This window comes from Zingiber officinale, chromosome 9B (assembly GCF_018446385.1).
Source record: "Zingiber officinale cultivar Zhangliang chromosome 9B, Zo_v1.1, whole genome shotgun sequence".
Classification (NCBI taxonomy): domain Eukaryota; kingdom Viridiplantae; phylum Streptophyta; class Magnoliopsida; order Zingiberales; family Zingiberaceae; genus Zingiber; species Zingiber officinale.
Genome location: NC_056003.1, coordinates 7,717,889 through 7,735,306, shown reverse-complemented (window position 1 = coordinate 7,735,306; position 17,418 = coordinate 7,717,889). Strand labels below are relative to the sequence as shown.

Sequence of the window (17,418 nt, the reverse complement as noted above, 5' to 3'; positions counted from 1 at the left end):
TTTCAAGGTTGAATTCACATCTTTCTCAGTATTTGATTGATCTCAATCTACCAAAACTTATTTTGCTTAACATTTGGTCACCCTTGACCTATCGAGACTTTTTATTGCCTAATATCTGATCAATTTTTACCTATTAGGACTTCATTGTTGCCTAGCATCCGGTCAAATTTGACATGCCAGGACTTTCAATTACTAAGTGTCTGACCACCCTTTGATCCACTTGGACTTTACTCTTATCAACTTCTCGTTAAACTTCCGATCACCAACTGTTTAATTTTTCTTGATCCACTTGGATTTTTCTCTTGCTAACTTTTCACTAGACTTCCGATCACAAGCGTCTAGTCCTCTTAAACCCACTTTGACTTTCCTCTTGCTAACTTCCAATTGGACTTTCGATCACCAAGTGTTCAGTTCTCCTTGACTTATTTAGACTTTTCTTTTGCCAATTTTCCGTTGGTCGTTGGTCTTTCCACTTCTAGTCAATTTTAACTTACTTGACTTTTTATGAGCATATTAATCAAACATCGATACTCAACCTAAGTCAACTCGAGTTTGATCAACCTTGACATGAAATCGATTGCACCATCATCTAAAATATTAATATTTGACTTAAATGACTGAGTTTAACAATGTTTAAATTTATTTATTTATTTAATCAAATTTATTTAAATTTACTAACAGCGTTATTGTATTTATAAATTAGGTTAATTATTTATGAGTTAATATTGTTTTTATATATTATAAATAATTTAAATTTATAAAACAAATGTAAATTTAAAATATATAATTAAATGTTATATTAATAAATAAATTATTGATGGATTAATAAACTAAATTTATTAATATTTAAATTTATTATATATATATATATAATTTTTATCAAACCAAATATTAATCACGAATATTCTCTTCATTTAAAGAGGATGTTTCGATAAATTACCCATATATTATTTATTATTTCATGAGCATACGTGTAAGGACAAATGCATGTTCATGATCTTACGTCTGAGTTAATTCAATTATTGTTGGAGAAACTCGGTCTATCTCAGCCTCCCTCACAACTCATCCCGAAATTATGGGAAGAGCTCTGTCTCATTAATGCCAATAAGAATTGTAACTATTTTTCATAAAATAAATATTTTCATATTTATTGTAAAAGGAATTAATAAATGCCGAATTTAATAAAATTATTATAGCAAAAGATGATTATCCTTAAATAAAGAAAGATAAAGTATCTTAATTATGTGAGAAAAATAAACCACTAGATAAATTTATAGTCTATTGTCAAATTGATTAGGGGTACGTCTATTGTAGTAAATCTTCCTCCTCTAATCAACTGGAAATCTAATAAAATCATGAACTTTGAATAAAGAATAATTATTTCTAATCTTTTTTAAATTATTTTTCTTGAGCAATTCTTTAAACCATGTAAATAATACATTCAACTCACCTCAAACGATCCTCTTCACATTAAACAAATTGATTGAGTTAGAGAAATTAAATAAATCAATTACATTAGCTAAGCAAAGTAGGTCAATCATATCAACTAGATCAAATAGGAAAGTTGGGCAGGTAAATCAAGACCCTGGTTGAATCATGCGAGTCAATCATGCAACACTTGGTTTGGACCCAATCTACTTAGCTAGTCCAAGGTCAGTACGTAGTGACCGAGTGTAAATTCACTAAGATTGAAGAGTCCCATTGAAGTCTAAACGGATAAATCTTTGTATTAAAATTATAATTTAAATAAGATTAAAGAATAATTATTTATAATATTTTTTTAAAAAAATCTTTAACAACTCTATCATTTAAATAATAAATCCAACTAACACAATTTATCCTCTCGATATATAACAAATTGATTGAGTTAGAGAAATTAAATAAATCAATCACCTTAGCTAAGCAAGTCCGTCATATCAACTAAATCAAATAAGAAAATTGTACGAGTACGTCGAGACCCTTGTTCGACCAGATGAGTCAATCATGCAACACTAAATCGTATGTGAATCTCTCCATTAAAAGGTTTTTTTTTTTAATATAGAAACGAGTCAATAATAGACACATCATTTGCATTCCCACCTTCCCCGTCCTCGCTCAGTTGCTCATCAGCTCGCCCATTAAATACTACCGAGTCCACCAGACGTTCCGCTACCCCAGCTTGCCGGCCCCGAAAAGCACCCACCAAAGTAAACCATTTAATAGGACAATGCGGAATGGGACCCCTCCATTATTTTTAAACTCCTATTTTTTTTAAAGTAATTCGAACCGATTAATTCGGAGGAAGATGACCTAAGATATTTAAATAAATATTTATAAAAACTTAAGTAAATATTGATTAACCATTCTGGGATAACTTGCTCCTGTAGCTTTAGTATAGTAATAAGATGTCTAATTATCACTAAGATTTTTATAATTCAATTTTTAATTATAATATAAAAAATAATTTATAGTTCTTAAAATTTTTTTCCTATTCTTACAATGTATACATGGAAAATTTTTTGGTAGGATCGAATCCTTGACACGTACGATATGCGTTTTAATAATTTCCATTCAATTTATTTTTTTTTATTATTTTCTAAATTTGTTTAGAGAATAAAAAAATAATAAAGTTTTCCACGAACCGAAGACTTGTAACTTAATTGTATTGTATTGTATTGGGAGCACAACACAATCGAACTTGCAGCGCTTGCTGGGAGAGCGTCGTTGGGTCTGCTCCAGGAATCGATCGACCCATCGCCACCCTTCCCGCCATGGATGCCGCCGTTCCCGCAGGAGACGGCGACGACCTCCGTCACTGCCGCCTTCTCCTCTCCTCCCTATCTGCCGCTGCCGCAGGCGCACAGTCGTTCCGCGGCCGCTGGACCTCCATATCGTCCGCTGTCGCTCGCCTTTCCGCCTCCCTTGACGACCTCGCTCCGCTCCCACCTACCCCCCTTGTCGCCGACCTCCTCCGTTCACTCTCCCAAACCCTCTCCTCAGCTCTCTCACTCGCCGCCATCTGCCGCTCGCCGGATCTCCCAGCGGCCAGGCTCCGTACCCAGAGCGAGATCGCCGCCGCCTCCGCCGCGCTCTACCAGCTTGCTGCCGATGCCGATCTTATCTTACGCTCTGGCGCGCTGGCCTACCTGCCGTCGCCTCCGATGGAGGCGGGGAGTTCTCGACGAGAGCTCGTGCGGGCTGAGGCTAGGAGCCTTGTGACTAGACTTCAGATTGGAAGCTCCGAGTCGAGGATTGCCGCGTTGGATTATCTTCTCGACCTGCTCCACCAGGACGACAAGAACGTCGTGGTCGCTGCTGGACAGGGTGTGGTGTCAGCGCTAGTCCGCCTCTTTGATTCTGTCACCGGCACGGTGTCCTGTCACGAGGCGAGGGAGAAGGCTGCAGCTGCGATCGCGAGGATCTTGGCGGTGCAAAGCTGCCACCATTTTATAGTGGCAGAAGGCGCGCCCCTCCTACACCACCTCGCTCGCGTCCTTGAGTCCGAGGGTGGCGCTGCCAAGGAGAAGGCTTGCATCGCCCTCGAAATTCTAACCCAAAATAGGGATAACGCCATCATCATCGGGTCCCGAGGCGGGATCGCCGCCCTCCTGGAGATCTGCTGTGCTGGAAGTTCCTCTGCGCAGGCCGCTGCCGCTGCGGTGCTGAAAAATCTCGCCACATCCCAAGAGCTCCGGCAGAACTTCATCGAAGAGAACGGAGTCCCGGTCCTCATCAGTCTTTTAGCATCAGGAACACCTCTTGCCCAAGAGAACGCTATCAGATGCCTCTGTAATCTATCTACTGGTGGGGAATCCGAAAGCATAAAGCTATCCATCTTCAAAGAAGGGGCTTTGGAATGCCTGAAGAACTACTGGGAAGCAGTCGACAGAGGAGAGGATCGAAATCTTGAGCCTGGGGTTTTCTTATTAAGAAACTTAGCATCTTTCAGGTACATAGCTGAGATCATTGCCGCAACTGGATTCCTTCTTCGCACCATCACTGCACTAGAGAGCGACAAGGCAGGAACAAGAACAGAAGCAGCCAGGGCAGTCACCGAGTTGGCTTTGGTTTTAGGGAGGACAAGGAAGGAGTTTGAGGATGCAGTGCCTCCTCTGGCGCGCATGTTGGAAGCCAAAGCTTTGGAGGAAAAGGAAGCTGCCTTAAGGGCTCTGGCTTCACTGATGTCATTCCCTGGCTATCAGAGACTACTAAGGAAGGAGGAGAAGGGGATTGTAAACATTGTTCAGCTCCTCGATCCCTTAGTCCATATAGATAAGAAGTACCAAATATCAATATTGTTATCAATTTCGCACTCGGGAAAGTGCCGGAAACAAATGGCGGCTGCAGGAGCTTGCAGATTCTTGCAGAGACTTGCCGACATGGAAGTGGATGGTGCAAAGAAACTACTCGAGAACTTGGGAAGGGGAAAGATACTGGGAGTGTTTCCAAGAACATGACTATGGAAGTCAGCTGTGAAGGATACCCAGCTTGAAGCTGCTTCATATGTATGTAAAATTAACACTACTTCATCCATTGTTCACCTTTGTGTAGATGATTTTGTTCTGATTCAATGTTGGTGTACATGCTTTAGATTGTTGAGTCCTTGATGAGATCGTTGGTGTTTAAGTAAAGATAAAGGAAACCTCTAAGATGATCTTCCACTCGTTTACAACAATTCCAAAGTACAACATCTATAAGTAGTTTCTGTGCTGCATTACAAGTTGTAAACACAATTGCCACAAGGGCAGTTCTCTTGCTTAACTGGACAATAGGTCAATTACTTGGTCGTTAGTGTAGTTCAGATACTTTTCTTTCAATAAAGAACTGGAAGATGTTAGGTGGAATTGATTATAGAACACTATACCCAGTAGGGGCCCTTGCTTTATGAATGAGAATAGTGAACCTGTTTCATGTGTGTGTGATCACTTGCTTTACTATTCTTCGTAGGAAAGAGCAACTTTAATCTGATTTAGTCAGGTAGGTGGCATTGATTTGGATCAGCCACAATTGGTCGGTTTCAAATTTAATAGCTGAGAACTTTCTACTTTGCCTTTTGTTTAAAATAGCAGTTGGCAGTTGTACTTATTTAACCTGTTTTTTTTACTTTGATTTAATTGTTGTTATTGTTATTCATAATTTCAACTAAAGACCTGATGAGTGATGAGTGACGAGTGACGAGTGACGATTGAAGACAAAGATACTTGCAACTTTCACTTAAGTTATAGCACTATGAAGTTATGCCATCTGGCTCTGATTGCCAGTATTGCTTTACTTTAAGAATTGGGTTTAGCTAGATGATAGTTTAGAAGTGGCTAAACCTTTCCCACCTGTCCCAGGCAAATGCATAATGTCTAGTGGTCTGCAGGACTTGAACTCAGAGGAAACCCAGCTACTTTAGGCCATAAATAATGACTTCTTGCTTCATGATATCTTTGACAAATCAAATATACATTTGTGATTTTTCTTGCACTTCAATTTAATTCCTTTGACTAGACTATTCATTTGCTATAGTTGACTTTGCTGAAGTCTTCCACAAGCACAATCCCAGGCAAATCCATTTGTCTTTTCTGTACTTAATTTTCCAGAATCATTCAACTATGTCACTTCTTAAAATATTCTGAAGTTCATGAGCTTTAAATACTGTCTAGATAGGTAACTTGCATCCAATACAATTCCTTCGCATGATTTTTTTAATGGAACAGATGCTTGTCCAACCAATAGGATTACGGATTTAGGTTTCTATGGCCATCTATGAAACATATTCCACACATGCCTGGCAGATGAAGGAGCTGCAAATGAGTTCTTAATTGAGAATGATGATGGACCCTCATCCCATAGGAAGCATGTGGTGCTTCTTTAATGGCAAATGTTAACTCCATCCCAGGGGAGATCCATATGCTAAGGCATCAGTGTAGCTTTAGCTAAAAAATTTACTTGTAAAAGGTGATGAGAATTTAATGGAGCTAAAATTAGTTGAAGTGGAAATCATATTAACCAGTTGGGAAGTCAAGATTTTGATTCTTCAGATCTTATGTGTCTCCACACTAAACCTTTTCAATGTGCAACTAAAATATGTTTACATCCAACTGCTATAGGATTCTGCATCAATAATAAAGGTTGATATGGTTGAAAAGTGGAAGGTGAGGAAACTGATGTGTGACCTAATATTATGGCACAACTTTAGGAATGTCGAGTGGTAGTAGCTAGGAGAAAATTTAAAAATCAGATAATTCTGAGTGTTTTGACAATTGCAGCTTCTTACATATGCAACTCCATCCTTGTGATTCAGGATGAAGACGACGGTTTAGGATGCCATTTAGAACACATTCATTCTTTACTCTGTTGGTTTGCGACTCCATACTTCTTTCCATGTCTGAAATGGATACGGATGGCTTCATCTTCTCAACTTTTATAGGCTTTTGAATTCCAGGCGAATTTGGAAAGATTTCTTACATGAAACCATCTGTACCGAGTGATGCGAAGTCTTCACATCTAGTCCAGATATTACTCGTGTGAAGATTAAGATAATGGTGATGTTGCCAGAGTTTGCTCCCGCATATGAACTAATCATAGCCTGAAAATACAACAACAGGATGTATACTTGCTTACTTGGGGGTGAAATAGTTTAAGGAATTTCAGCATCTGTAATTGATCGACAACATCAAGGTGGTGGAGGAACTCCAAGTTTATCTCTCGAGCCAAGATTTCAAGTAAATAGAACCAAATAGAAAAGTATCTGCAGAATCCGAAATTGATTGAAAACAAAAAAGGTTTCAAGTGTATGCTCGAAACACTCTACATCAAAATGGGGAGGAGTGTTTAATTATTAGCTATTCTCTTGGACTTGGGTAAGGATTCACAGAAGGATGAAAATCCTTCCAACAACTGGGGAGGAAGTGGAAGCGTAAATGGCGGAAGAACAACTGCTGGATCTCCTTCGTTACCTCCCCCGGCCAGGCGAGGAAGAGCAAGTGCATCTTGATTTTTATTGAGTCCTTGGATGAGAAATGAGAATGCTCCAAAGCTGAGGCAACTCTGCAGCAGAACTCCTGGTGAACCTGCCATTGGAACAAGTTTGAGATATAGCCATATACGCTTCCACTGAAACTATTGGTTGACTCTAACCAAATCAATGACAATACGAGGCCAATTCATAAACTTTTTGTAATGAATATTAGATAATTATGGTTCAAATAATAATTATGGTACAAATGACACAAGTAACAGAGGAGAAATAATATGTACCTGGTACACCGAAAGCAAGACCAGTACAACACCCGGCTATGCCTGCATTGATAGCTGCAAACAACATGATGATTAAACTTAAAACCAGTAGCTTCATTCCACTGAAATTATTCAACAGCATTTTATTAGTGCTATACCATCATCCTTTCCTCTGAATCTCTTTAGGAAACAGGAAACAAGACTATGGACACCAGCTAAAACTGCAAATGTCTAGCATACGAGTGTGCCAGTTAAAAAGAGGAACTAATGAGGAACCAAAACAGCAAATTAGAAATCATTACTAGTAATGGTACCTTAGCGGACGATCCCACATCAACCAAGGATCCCTTGAATCCTTTCTTCTTCATCAAGCCTGATCCTAAAGTGAAGAACATCAAAGAAGCCAATAATCATTTGTCGACATGGAAAAACAATTCAAAAAGATCCAGAAATCAATGAACTGATAGGACAAATAAATACATAATAATAGAACAAATTTTGCAACCCTATTACCACCTACTTTTTCCCCTTATCCTATTTCTCTTGATGTGTTGTTATAATGAGGAAGTTAGGTCCACAAACAATCTTACCACTTAATTGCCAATATGTAGCAATTAAACAAATGAACTCTTCAGTGAAGAAGTGAACAGTGCCTCTTTAGAAATTATATGATAGCTCTACAGCTTAAATATAAGTAGATATTTCACAGATGCATGCATTCTTGGATCATCATGGTAATACAATAAAAATTAGGTCACCGAAGGTGCAAAATAACTTGTAGAAATCACCCAAGGGAACAAAAGTTTTTTACTCCTACATGGAAATCCAAAAATCAGAGCACATTCATATCAAATAAACTATGTTACATTACAAGACGTTGGCAACACTATTTGACTCAATTTTCTCAGAATGTCAATTTTGTACCACCCTTATATATATGCTACTTCCATTGGACAGCTACATTTCACAACTTTTTATTGCCACACAAGTCCTAAGTGGAAATACACAAATCAAAGCACCTAATGCATCTGTCATTTTCTTCGAATTTCAAAGCCAACACCATTGGCATCTTGATCCTTCCACTTGAACAATCAATAGGGAAAAGATGCCTAATCTTCCTCCAACATCAACTTCTAAAGTGTTTCTATATATGATAAACCATAACCATTTGCTAGATGCAAATATGCTTAACAGTCGAAGGCAGGATGGCTCCAACAATTATTTAGGCCTTCGTACCGCATGCCTCAAATGTCCCAACCTATATGGAGCAAAAGGATGAATAATCAAGAGACAACATCTCTAGCTACCACTATAGTTCCTTCCAAAATATCAAAGAATCATGACCAGCTTCAGTATTATTTTAGTTTTTATTGTTTGTCACTGTATCTCATTTCATCAGGATATAGAAAATATAACGCACCAAAATCAATATCTTGATGGTACATGGTAGAAAATTTGGCAAAATTTATTGTGCTATCACTGACCTTCCATAAACAAGAAAATTTAAATATTTGGAGATGAAACTCAAATCCTTGTCTAATGACCGGGAGACTATATACTACATGGAAATCCTAATTCCATTGACTCAAGCATTCTTCAAGCACAGATCGTGATACAGCAGGATGCTTCCCGCGTCATTTACTCAACAATTCTACGTCAAAGACTAATTGCAGAAAGAATAATGCGCCGCCGCCACCAGAGATAAGAAACTACACAAAGATTGAGCAGGGAACAAAAGAACTATCATATCAAATTGGGAACAAGAACAGATGGAGATGAGCGGAGACTAAGATGGAGCCTACCGAAGCCAATAACAGATCCCATGAGAGCCCCAGCTGCGGAGTCAACGGAGAAGCGCAGGAGGCACACGACGGGCGGTTCGGCGCCGACGGAATCCGAAGGCTTGTTCTTCGGCTTTGGGCCTCTATCTCTGCCATAATCTCCCCCTTCCTCGTCGTCGTCGGTCTCGTGCTCCGGTGGATATCGCGCCGCCGCTTTTGCCATCACTGCTCTGCCGGAGTCTCCAATAATCTCTCTCGCCCTCCCTCTCGCCTCTCGCCTCTCGCGCAGTAGCGACCTCGGCTTCGGTCTACTCGTGTGTGTGGATAAGTCCGGAGCAATAATTCTTGACTCGATTAATATCTACCCTTACTTCACCGCCCTTGTGATTGGAGGAGAAGGAACAAGCTGGATATCTATTCGCGAGAAAGGAAGTTCTGGTGACTTCTAAACAATGAACGTTTCAAATTGTTTTTGGAACGCGATCCGTTCTAGAAGGAATGAATTATTAAATTTATAATGATTTTTTTTAGATTTTTAATAAAAATTTACATTTTTCGTTTTTTATTAAATAATGATATATATATCCTAGCGAAAATATGAGAAGACATAACTGTCAGTGTGACGTGTCTGGAATATTAATCGTATCTTTATAACCCGAATGGTGAGCTGTCTTCTGTGTTAATTAAGTCGTCAGATGTCCTCTGGTCAACAGTACCTGTAGCCAGCGACTGGGTTGCCCCAGTCCCTGGTACTCCGATACTCGAGGCGAGTCTCACGAATATATAAGCAGTCGAATAATAGCAGAACAATGAAAGAAATATAGGATGAGTACGGTAACGTACCCTGGCCCCAGGGGGGGCGCCCTCGGATGAATCGGTGAGCCAGTCGCACTGTCGATTGAGTCGTCACGACCATGAAGAGTAGATAAATGTCTACCAGAAGAGTAGCTGGCCCAGTGGCCCGAAGCCGAATAAGATATGGATCCGCAAGACGGCACGCGGTCTGACTACAACACCGGCTCGCAGACCGGATTAGGAGCACGAAGGCCGGAATACAATAACGGTATGAAGGTCGGACACCCTATCGGCTCGTAGGCCGGAATACAATAGCGACACGAAGGCTGGACACCCTATCGGCTCACAAGCCGAGTCAAATAAATAGTATGAAGCATAAACACTCGGGCGACGACTACCTGGAGGGTGACGACGACGTGTGGTGGCTACAGGATCCTGCGGTGACGCTGGAAAGGGGGAAGTGTAACGAAAAACGAAGTCACCCAGAAGGAAGACCTCAATGATCGAACCGCGAAAAAGAATATTAGAAGAGAGGAGAGACTTGAAAATACTGTTTTATTTTTCTTGCTGCCAAAACACTTACACCATCAACCCTTTAAATACACTACAAGAGATAAAGATAACATTATACTAATCCCACTAAACCATGTAAGTAGGAATGACTTGTACCACTAACCATGTAAATAGGAATGACTCGTACCACTAACTATGTAAATAGGGATGACTCATACTACTAACTTGATCCTAAGAAAATAAAGAAATCTTATCACCACGTGGCCAACATCACTTTAATTTGTAACACTCTCCCTTAAAGTGATATCTTCCGAATCAGCCCAAGTTTAGAACGTAGGTCTTCAAATGGACCCTTTGAAAGGGGCTTTGTAAAAATGTCAGCGATGTTATCTTCACTTTGAACAGCAACCATGTCGATAATCCCGCTAAGCACTTTTTCACGGATGAAGTGATGCTCAAGTTCAATATGTTTCGTCCTTGCGTGGAAGACGGGATTTGATGTAAGCTTGATCGCACTTAAGTTATCTCCATGAATAGGAACCGATCCATCAATGGGTTCTTGGAGATCTTCAAAAAGTCTACGAAGCCAAACACATTCTTGAGCGACATGGGCCGAAGCTTTATACTCGGCTTCGGTGGTGGACAGTGACATCGAACTTTGCTTTTTGCTGCACCATGAAATACTTGTTTTTCCGCATAAAAAAACGAATCCGGATGTTGATCTTCGATCATCTAAATCTCCACCAAAATCAACATCCACAAATCCTTCCAAAGAGAATTTTGCACCCTTCTTGTAAAATAAGCCCATGTCAAGAGTGGAATTAACGTACTTCAATATATTCTTTGCCTCCTCGAGGTGTGGCTTCCTCGGTGCTTGCATATATCGGCTAACAACGCCAACAGAGAAGGCAATATCCGGTCTTGTTATTGTCAAATAAATCAGGCTTCCCACAAGGACACGATAGAGATGGAGATCCGATAGTTGTGTTCCTTCGTCACGACGAAGCTTCGTACCTACATCGAGTGGCGTTGACCGCTTCTTCCCGTTTATCATTCCGAACTTCTCAACGAGCTTCTTGGCGTAGCTGGATTGAGACACAAAAATCCCATCATCCAAATTTTCAATTTGTATTCCGAGAAAGTTACTCACCTCGCCTAGCTTCTTCATGTCAAAACGCAAGGATAGTTCTTCTTGAAGTCGAGCAACTTCTGAATGATTGTTGCCCGTTAATATAATATCGTCAACGTATAGTAGAACAACCACAAAAAATCCTTGGCTTTTCTTGACGAACAGACTTGAATCCGAGTCGGATACCACATAACCACAAAATTGTAAAAATTCTGCAATTTTTCCGAACCAGGCTCGCGGGGCTTGCTTTAATCCATAAAGTGCCTTTTTCAGCTTGCATGCAAAATCTGGATGACTTTCGGATTCAAATCCGATTGGCTACTCCATATATATATGTCTATCAAGCTCTCCATATAAGAATGTATTTTTGACATCTAGTTGCCATAGTTTCCATCCGAAATTAGCTGCTAAGGCAAGAATGGTGCGTACCGAAGTCATTTTTGCTACTGGACTGAAGGTTTCCTCGTAATCTTCTCCATATTTTTGTGAGAATCCCCGAGCGACCAGCCTTGCTTTGAACCGATCTATGCTCCCGTCAGCCTTCCTTTTAATGCGAAAGACCCATTTACATGAAACCGGCTGCACTCCGGGAGGCTTCGGAACTAAGTCCCATGTTTCATTTTTCAACAATGCATCCATTTCTTCCTTCATGGCAACCTTCCACTCCTTTACTCCTTTGGCTTCTTCATATGAAGAGGGTTCTTCGTCATCAATTTGATTAGCAAGAAAGCATGAAAAAGTAGTGACGAAATTTTCATCTCTATAACGAGAAGGTCGATCAACATTTCTTCTTGGTCGTTGGTTGTTTTGAACATTCTCGCCTTGGTCCACACTCCCCCTTTCTTCTTGAGTTTCTAGAGAAGAATTTTCTGGAAAGCGAGACAGCGGCAAGGTAACCATGTCATTCTCTTCTCTAGGTGGATCTTCAAAGTGATAGGAGGAAATCTCGTCGAAGATGACGTTGCGAGACACAACACATTTATTTGTTGTAGGATCCAAACATCTCTAACCCTTTCTTCGTTCATCGTAGCCGACGAAAACGCATTTAACTGCTTTTGCATCCAACTTACTCCTTTGAGAATCCTGCAAATGAACATAGCAAAGAGATCCAAATACTCGAAAATGCTTCACGTTTGGTTTAACACCATACAACAATTCATATGGTGCCATGTTATTTGTCGAACTAAGGGGCGTCCGATTGATCACATGGGCGGCACAATTCATTCCCTCCGCCCACAACTCCTTAGGCAATTTCTTCACGTGCAACCAACTCTTACAAGTCTCCACAAGATGTCTGATTTTTCTCTCCGCAACTCCGTTTTGCTGTGGTGTATCCGGACATGACAACTCCCTTTTAATACCATTGTCTCGGTAGAAGGAGAGAAACTCATTTGAACAAAACTCGCCTCCATTGTCTGTCCGCAACGTCTTAATTTTTCTGCCTAATTCCCCTTCGACGATTTTCTTGAAGTCGAGAAAAATAGAGAATGTCTCTGACTTATGCTTCACAAAATAAACCCACGTGAACCGAGAATAATCATCTACAAACAACAACATATAATTACCTTCAGAGTAGGATGTAGTTTTTGTTGGACCCATCAAGTCACTATGGATCCGTTCTAAAGGAGTCGTGCATCGAGAGGTTGAGTTCTCAAAAGGAAGTCGATGTGACTTTCCGAATTGGCACCCTTCACAAACTCCTTCATTGTCAATCTTCATGGAATCAGGCAACCCTTCCACCAACTTCTCTTGGATAATGGCCCTCATTTTTGTCATATTTATATGACCAAGTCTCGCATGCCATAAGGAAGACGTATCATTGCTCCTCATTTTCTCGATATAAGAATTTGACGCCGACAAGACAAATAAATCTTTCACCCTCGTACCTGTATGAACAACATCGGCCTTGATTTCCTTGACGTTCCGAAGAAACTTCACATCTCGCGGCCCGAAGAGCACGAAATTTCCAGCATCCACCGCGTTTGCGACGGAGAAGAGGTTCTTTTGTATTCCTGGTACATGATACACACTATTGAGAGTAATTGATTCCCCATGGTCATTATCGACGACAACCGTGCCTTCCTTTCGAATTTTATGAACAGTATTATCTGCGGTCAAGATCCCACTCCTGCCGTCGTGTGTCCAAGAACGCGAGAGGATGGACTCATCTCCGGTAATGTGGTGACCGCATCCGGAATCCACGATCCACTCTTTGTTGGTAGAAATTTTCTCGTTTAAATTTCCTTCAGTCATCAAGCAAGGCACCCACTGTGAGTCTTCGATGATTGAGTCTGCGAGAAAACAATGACTCCAATCTTCTTCCTTTTGTTCTTCTCGTTTCTCCGCAACATCCGCATAATTCCCTGACTTCAACTTAACTCACAATTCCTCTTGATATAGCCGAGTTTGCCGCAACGATAACACTTGAAACTTTTCTTCGGTAACTTCGAAGATTCTCTTTCCGGTTTACTTTCATCTTTCATCGAGTCACCTTTCTTTGTGAACAAGGCATTGCTTGATTCTTCCTTGATACGCGTTCCGGCCATTTGTCTAGCCAACAACTCTTGCGAGGAGAGAAGATTCTCAAACTCTTCAAGCGACAGTTGTTGAGCCCGCCCTTGAATTGAGGTGACAAATGGAGTGTACTCTGGCCGAAGTCCACGAATGATATACCGCTTCAACCGAGCATTCGAGATCTTTTCTTCGGGATTTAGAAGAGAGATTTCCGAACACAAGTTCTTCACTTTCAGAAAAAATTCTAAACATGACATTCCATCTTGCTTTGCAACCGCCAACTCATTCTCGAGTAATTGTAGTCGAGCTTCATTCTTCTTGTTGAACAAACGATCAAGTGTATCCCAAATCTCTCGAGCCGACGCACATCCCATTATATGCTCGAAAATCTCATGTGAAATAGACCTCTTTAAAACAAACTCTGCCTTCGCATTACGTTGCTTCCAATTCTTGAGCGCTTCCGCATTAGCGGGGGCGTCCTCCGGAGCAACAACACCATTGATGACGACGACATCCCATAGATCTTCACCAACAAGATACGATTCCATACAGGTTTTCCAAATCCGATAGTTGGACTGATTCAAGAGCATCATACCAAGTCCCACAATACGACCACCACCTTCCATATTAAAAAAAAAACGATACCTTCTTCACGAATGCAACTTGGCTCTGATACCATGTAACGAAAAACGAAGTCACCCAGAAGGAAGACCTCGATGATCGAACCGCGAAGAAGAATATTAGAAGAGAGGAGAGACTTGAAAATACTGTTTTATTTTTCTTGCTGCCAAAACACTTACACCATCGACCCTTTAAATACACTACAAGAGATAAAGATAACATTATACTAATCCCACTAAACCATGTAAGTAGGAATGACTTGTACCACTAACCATGTAAATAGGAATGACTCGTACCACTAACCATGTAAATAGGGATGACTCATACTACTAACTTGATCCTAAGAAAATAAAGAAATCTTATCACCACGTGGCCAACATCACTTTAATTTGTAACAGGAAGACGATGCGACAGCTAGGCAAAAAGGGTGTGCCAACGTCGGCCACTGTCGGCAACCATCGATGAATGACGAAGGTAGCGAAATGGCTCACTGGGAGTGGTGTCGGTGGTTGGAGGCGGCATCCACAGCCGCTGGAGGCGGCATCCATAGCCACTGGAGGCGGCGCTAGCAACAGGAAGCACTGTTAGACGCTGCTCCTTGGCGATGTCGGCATGGAGAAGCAGAAGGGGGGAGGAAGGGGCAGCGACGCCCTCCTCATGAGTCTAAGTGGCGTCCACGACGTGAAATGGCGGCGATGCCACTTGGAGACGACCACGTCGAGAAGGTAGGAGGAAAGGAGACAGAGGAGTGGCGGTGTGCATGGTCAGTTCGCGACGGTGAATAAAAAGCCAAAAAGAGGCGGGTGAGAGATAGCGGCGAAGGAGAAGAAGAGGGGCTCATGCAGTGCCGATCGGTTCAATGAACGGTGGCGGAAGGAGGCAGCCCTCCCTCTCCTCCTCTCCCTAGTGGCCGTGGGAGACCAAAGCCCCCCTTGCTTGAACAATGCTTCTCCTCATTTAAAGCCTTAACATGTCGAATGACGAAAATGTCCCTCTCCATCCTTGTAATTTTCCTAATGCTCTGTGATACATCCATATCAAAATAAATAAATAAATAAATAAATAAATATATATATATATATATATATATATATATATATATATATATATATATATATATATATATATATATATATATATATATATATAGTAGGTCCACCAGTTCGCCTACTATCTGATTCTATGTATAATATAATGATAACAATAAGATATTAAATGAAGTACAACTAAATTAAATTAAATTAAATTATGCAAAGTGTGTTTATAAATTTCAAATGAGGTTAATTTCAAGTGATCCCACTCACCTAAAGATGGCTACGTTCCTGCACATGGTCCCTTATTCCTCCACTGAAACTAAATTATTGTTGAAGTCAATTGAGTTGAAAATCTACTTTACGAACTTCATCAACCTCTAAACAATCCTTCGATACTCTACTATGTCAATGTCAAACGCCACATATTTGTATCAAAATCTGGTGTTTCATAGTAGAATCAAGCATATGAAAGTGGAATATCATTTTGTTCCTTCTCCAAAACAACTTACTGGAGGGAGTTCATTGCATTCAAATGTCCAACTTGCTAACTCTTTCACCAGGCCTCTTAGCGTCGACGACATGCAACTAAAAGCTTGAGAATGCCTTTCCAAGTTGGCATGAACAGACTCTGTCTAAATTACTCACCACTCTGATAGACCAATAAATTTCAGTTATCAGAGTCAAAATTTGTCTTTCACTTATGCACTACCTGAACCTGTTCATAATCTGCCTCAACTGAGATGGTTTCAATGTTTCAACTGAATTAAAATGATCTCCAATTCCTATTTTAATGGAGAATAGGTCTACTTTAATGTTTGATGCTCATGCTATTACCCAGCAATGAAGGATAAGATTTCGGCCTTTGATGGAATTGTTTAAAGCCAATTCTGATGGTAAGCATGTTGAGCTGGATAGGATTCTCTCACTTTTTTTGTCATAAAGGAAACATAATTGGAAGATGCTCACAAACAATTGGAACAGCCTGTTTGTGCCTTATTCCTACGGAGTCAGATTAAATATGAGAGGAGAAATATTTTAACAAACAAACGGGAATACAAAAAGAATTTGGAGTTTGGACCACAACGAAATTCCAAGAACATTTTGAAAATGAAAAATAAACTTGTAAATAATATTTCTGAATAACTTTACCGTGATGACTGCAAAAAAAAAAAAAAAAAAAAAAAAGTTAAATACACAGACAAAAAGAGTCATACTCAGAAACCTAGTCAATAAGATTGTTCTACTTTTATTCAATAAACTTAACAGTCCATCCAAAAGGGGGAAAAATGGAAAAGACGAAAAGAAAAGAGGAAACTGGCAAGATGCCAAAGCCAACCAAGAATACAACTGATTAGTTGAATAGTTTAAATATCCAAGAAATTGCATTTGGTTTTATTAATTAAGAAATAACACATTACATTGTAGCAAAAAATTATTATGCTCACCTTAAACATTCCTCTCAGTCCGTCACAAAGTGACTAGGAGGTGAGGAAATTTTTTTCAATCAAAAATTAATCCCTACCCATTATAACAAATAAAGGAATAACAAATACGACAAGCAAAAGTTGAGTGCTAAGGCAGCACATTAGCATGCATAAGGGGGCCGATGAATATCTAACTTTCAAATAACCAAAAGGCAAATAGGAAGAAGTGCTCAACTTTAGGACCAACAGGAAAAGAACACCCAAAGCACCCGTGAAACCTACCCAGTCACCATTAAACACCTTTTCATATTTGAGAAAAAAAATCGCCATCAAGACCTGAAAAAAAGTCATAACATTATTCTTTATAAACAACAAAAAAGCCAACGAATTTGAACCATACACAT

The 17,418-nt window shown here is 40.1% G+C and overlaps 2 protein-coding genes across 3 annotated transcripts; one reads left to right on the top strand and one right to left on the bottom strand.

Annotated features, from left to right (window-relative positions):
- Positions 1–2,626: 2,626 nt before the first annotated feature.
- Positions 2,627–6,686, top strand: LOC122023686. 2 transcript variants are annotated; one of them, XM_042581945.1, is made up of 2 exons: positions 2,627–4,484; positions 6,269–6,686. In XM_042581945.1, exon 1 carries the CDS (start codon positions 2,751–2,753, stop codon positions 4,434–4,436), a length of 1,686 nt encoding a protein of 561 aa, XP_042437879.1. In that variant the 5' UTR covers positions 2,627–2,750; the 3' UTR covers positions 4,437–4,484; positions 6,269–6,686. The 2 variants fall into 2 exon arrangements, with proteins under 2 accessions (XP_042437879.1, XP_042437877.1); XM_042581943.1 differs by lacking the exon at positions 6,269–6,686 and adding an exon at positions 4,571–4,633.
- Positions 6,665–9,325, bottom strand: LOC122023687 (chloroplastic import inner membrane translocase subunit TIM22-2-like). The gene is made up of 5 exons (XM_042581946.1): positions 9,006–9,325; positions 7,518–7,582; positions 7,362–7,434; positions 7,225–7,278; positions 6,665–7,037 (listed from the first exon to the last, which is right to left on the bottom strand). The coding sequence occupies exons 1-5, from the start codon at positions 9,205–9,207 to the stop codon at positions 6,799–6,801; spliced, it is 633 nt and encodes a 210-aa protein (XP_042437880.1). The 5' UTR covers positions 9,208–9,325; the 3' UTR covers positions 6,665–6,798.
- Positions 9,326–17,418: the final 8,093 nt, after the last annotated feature.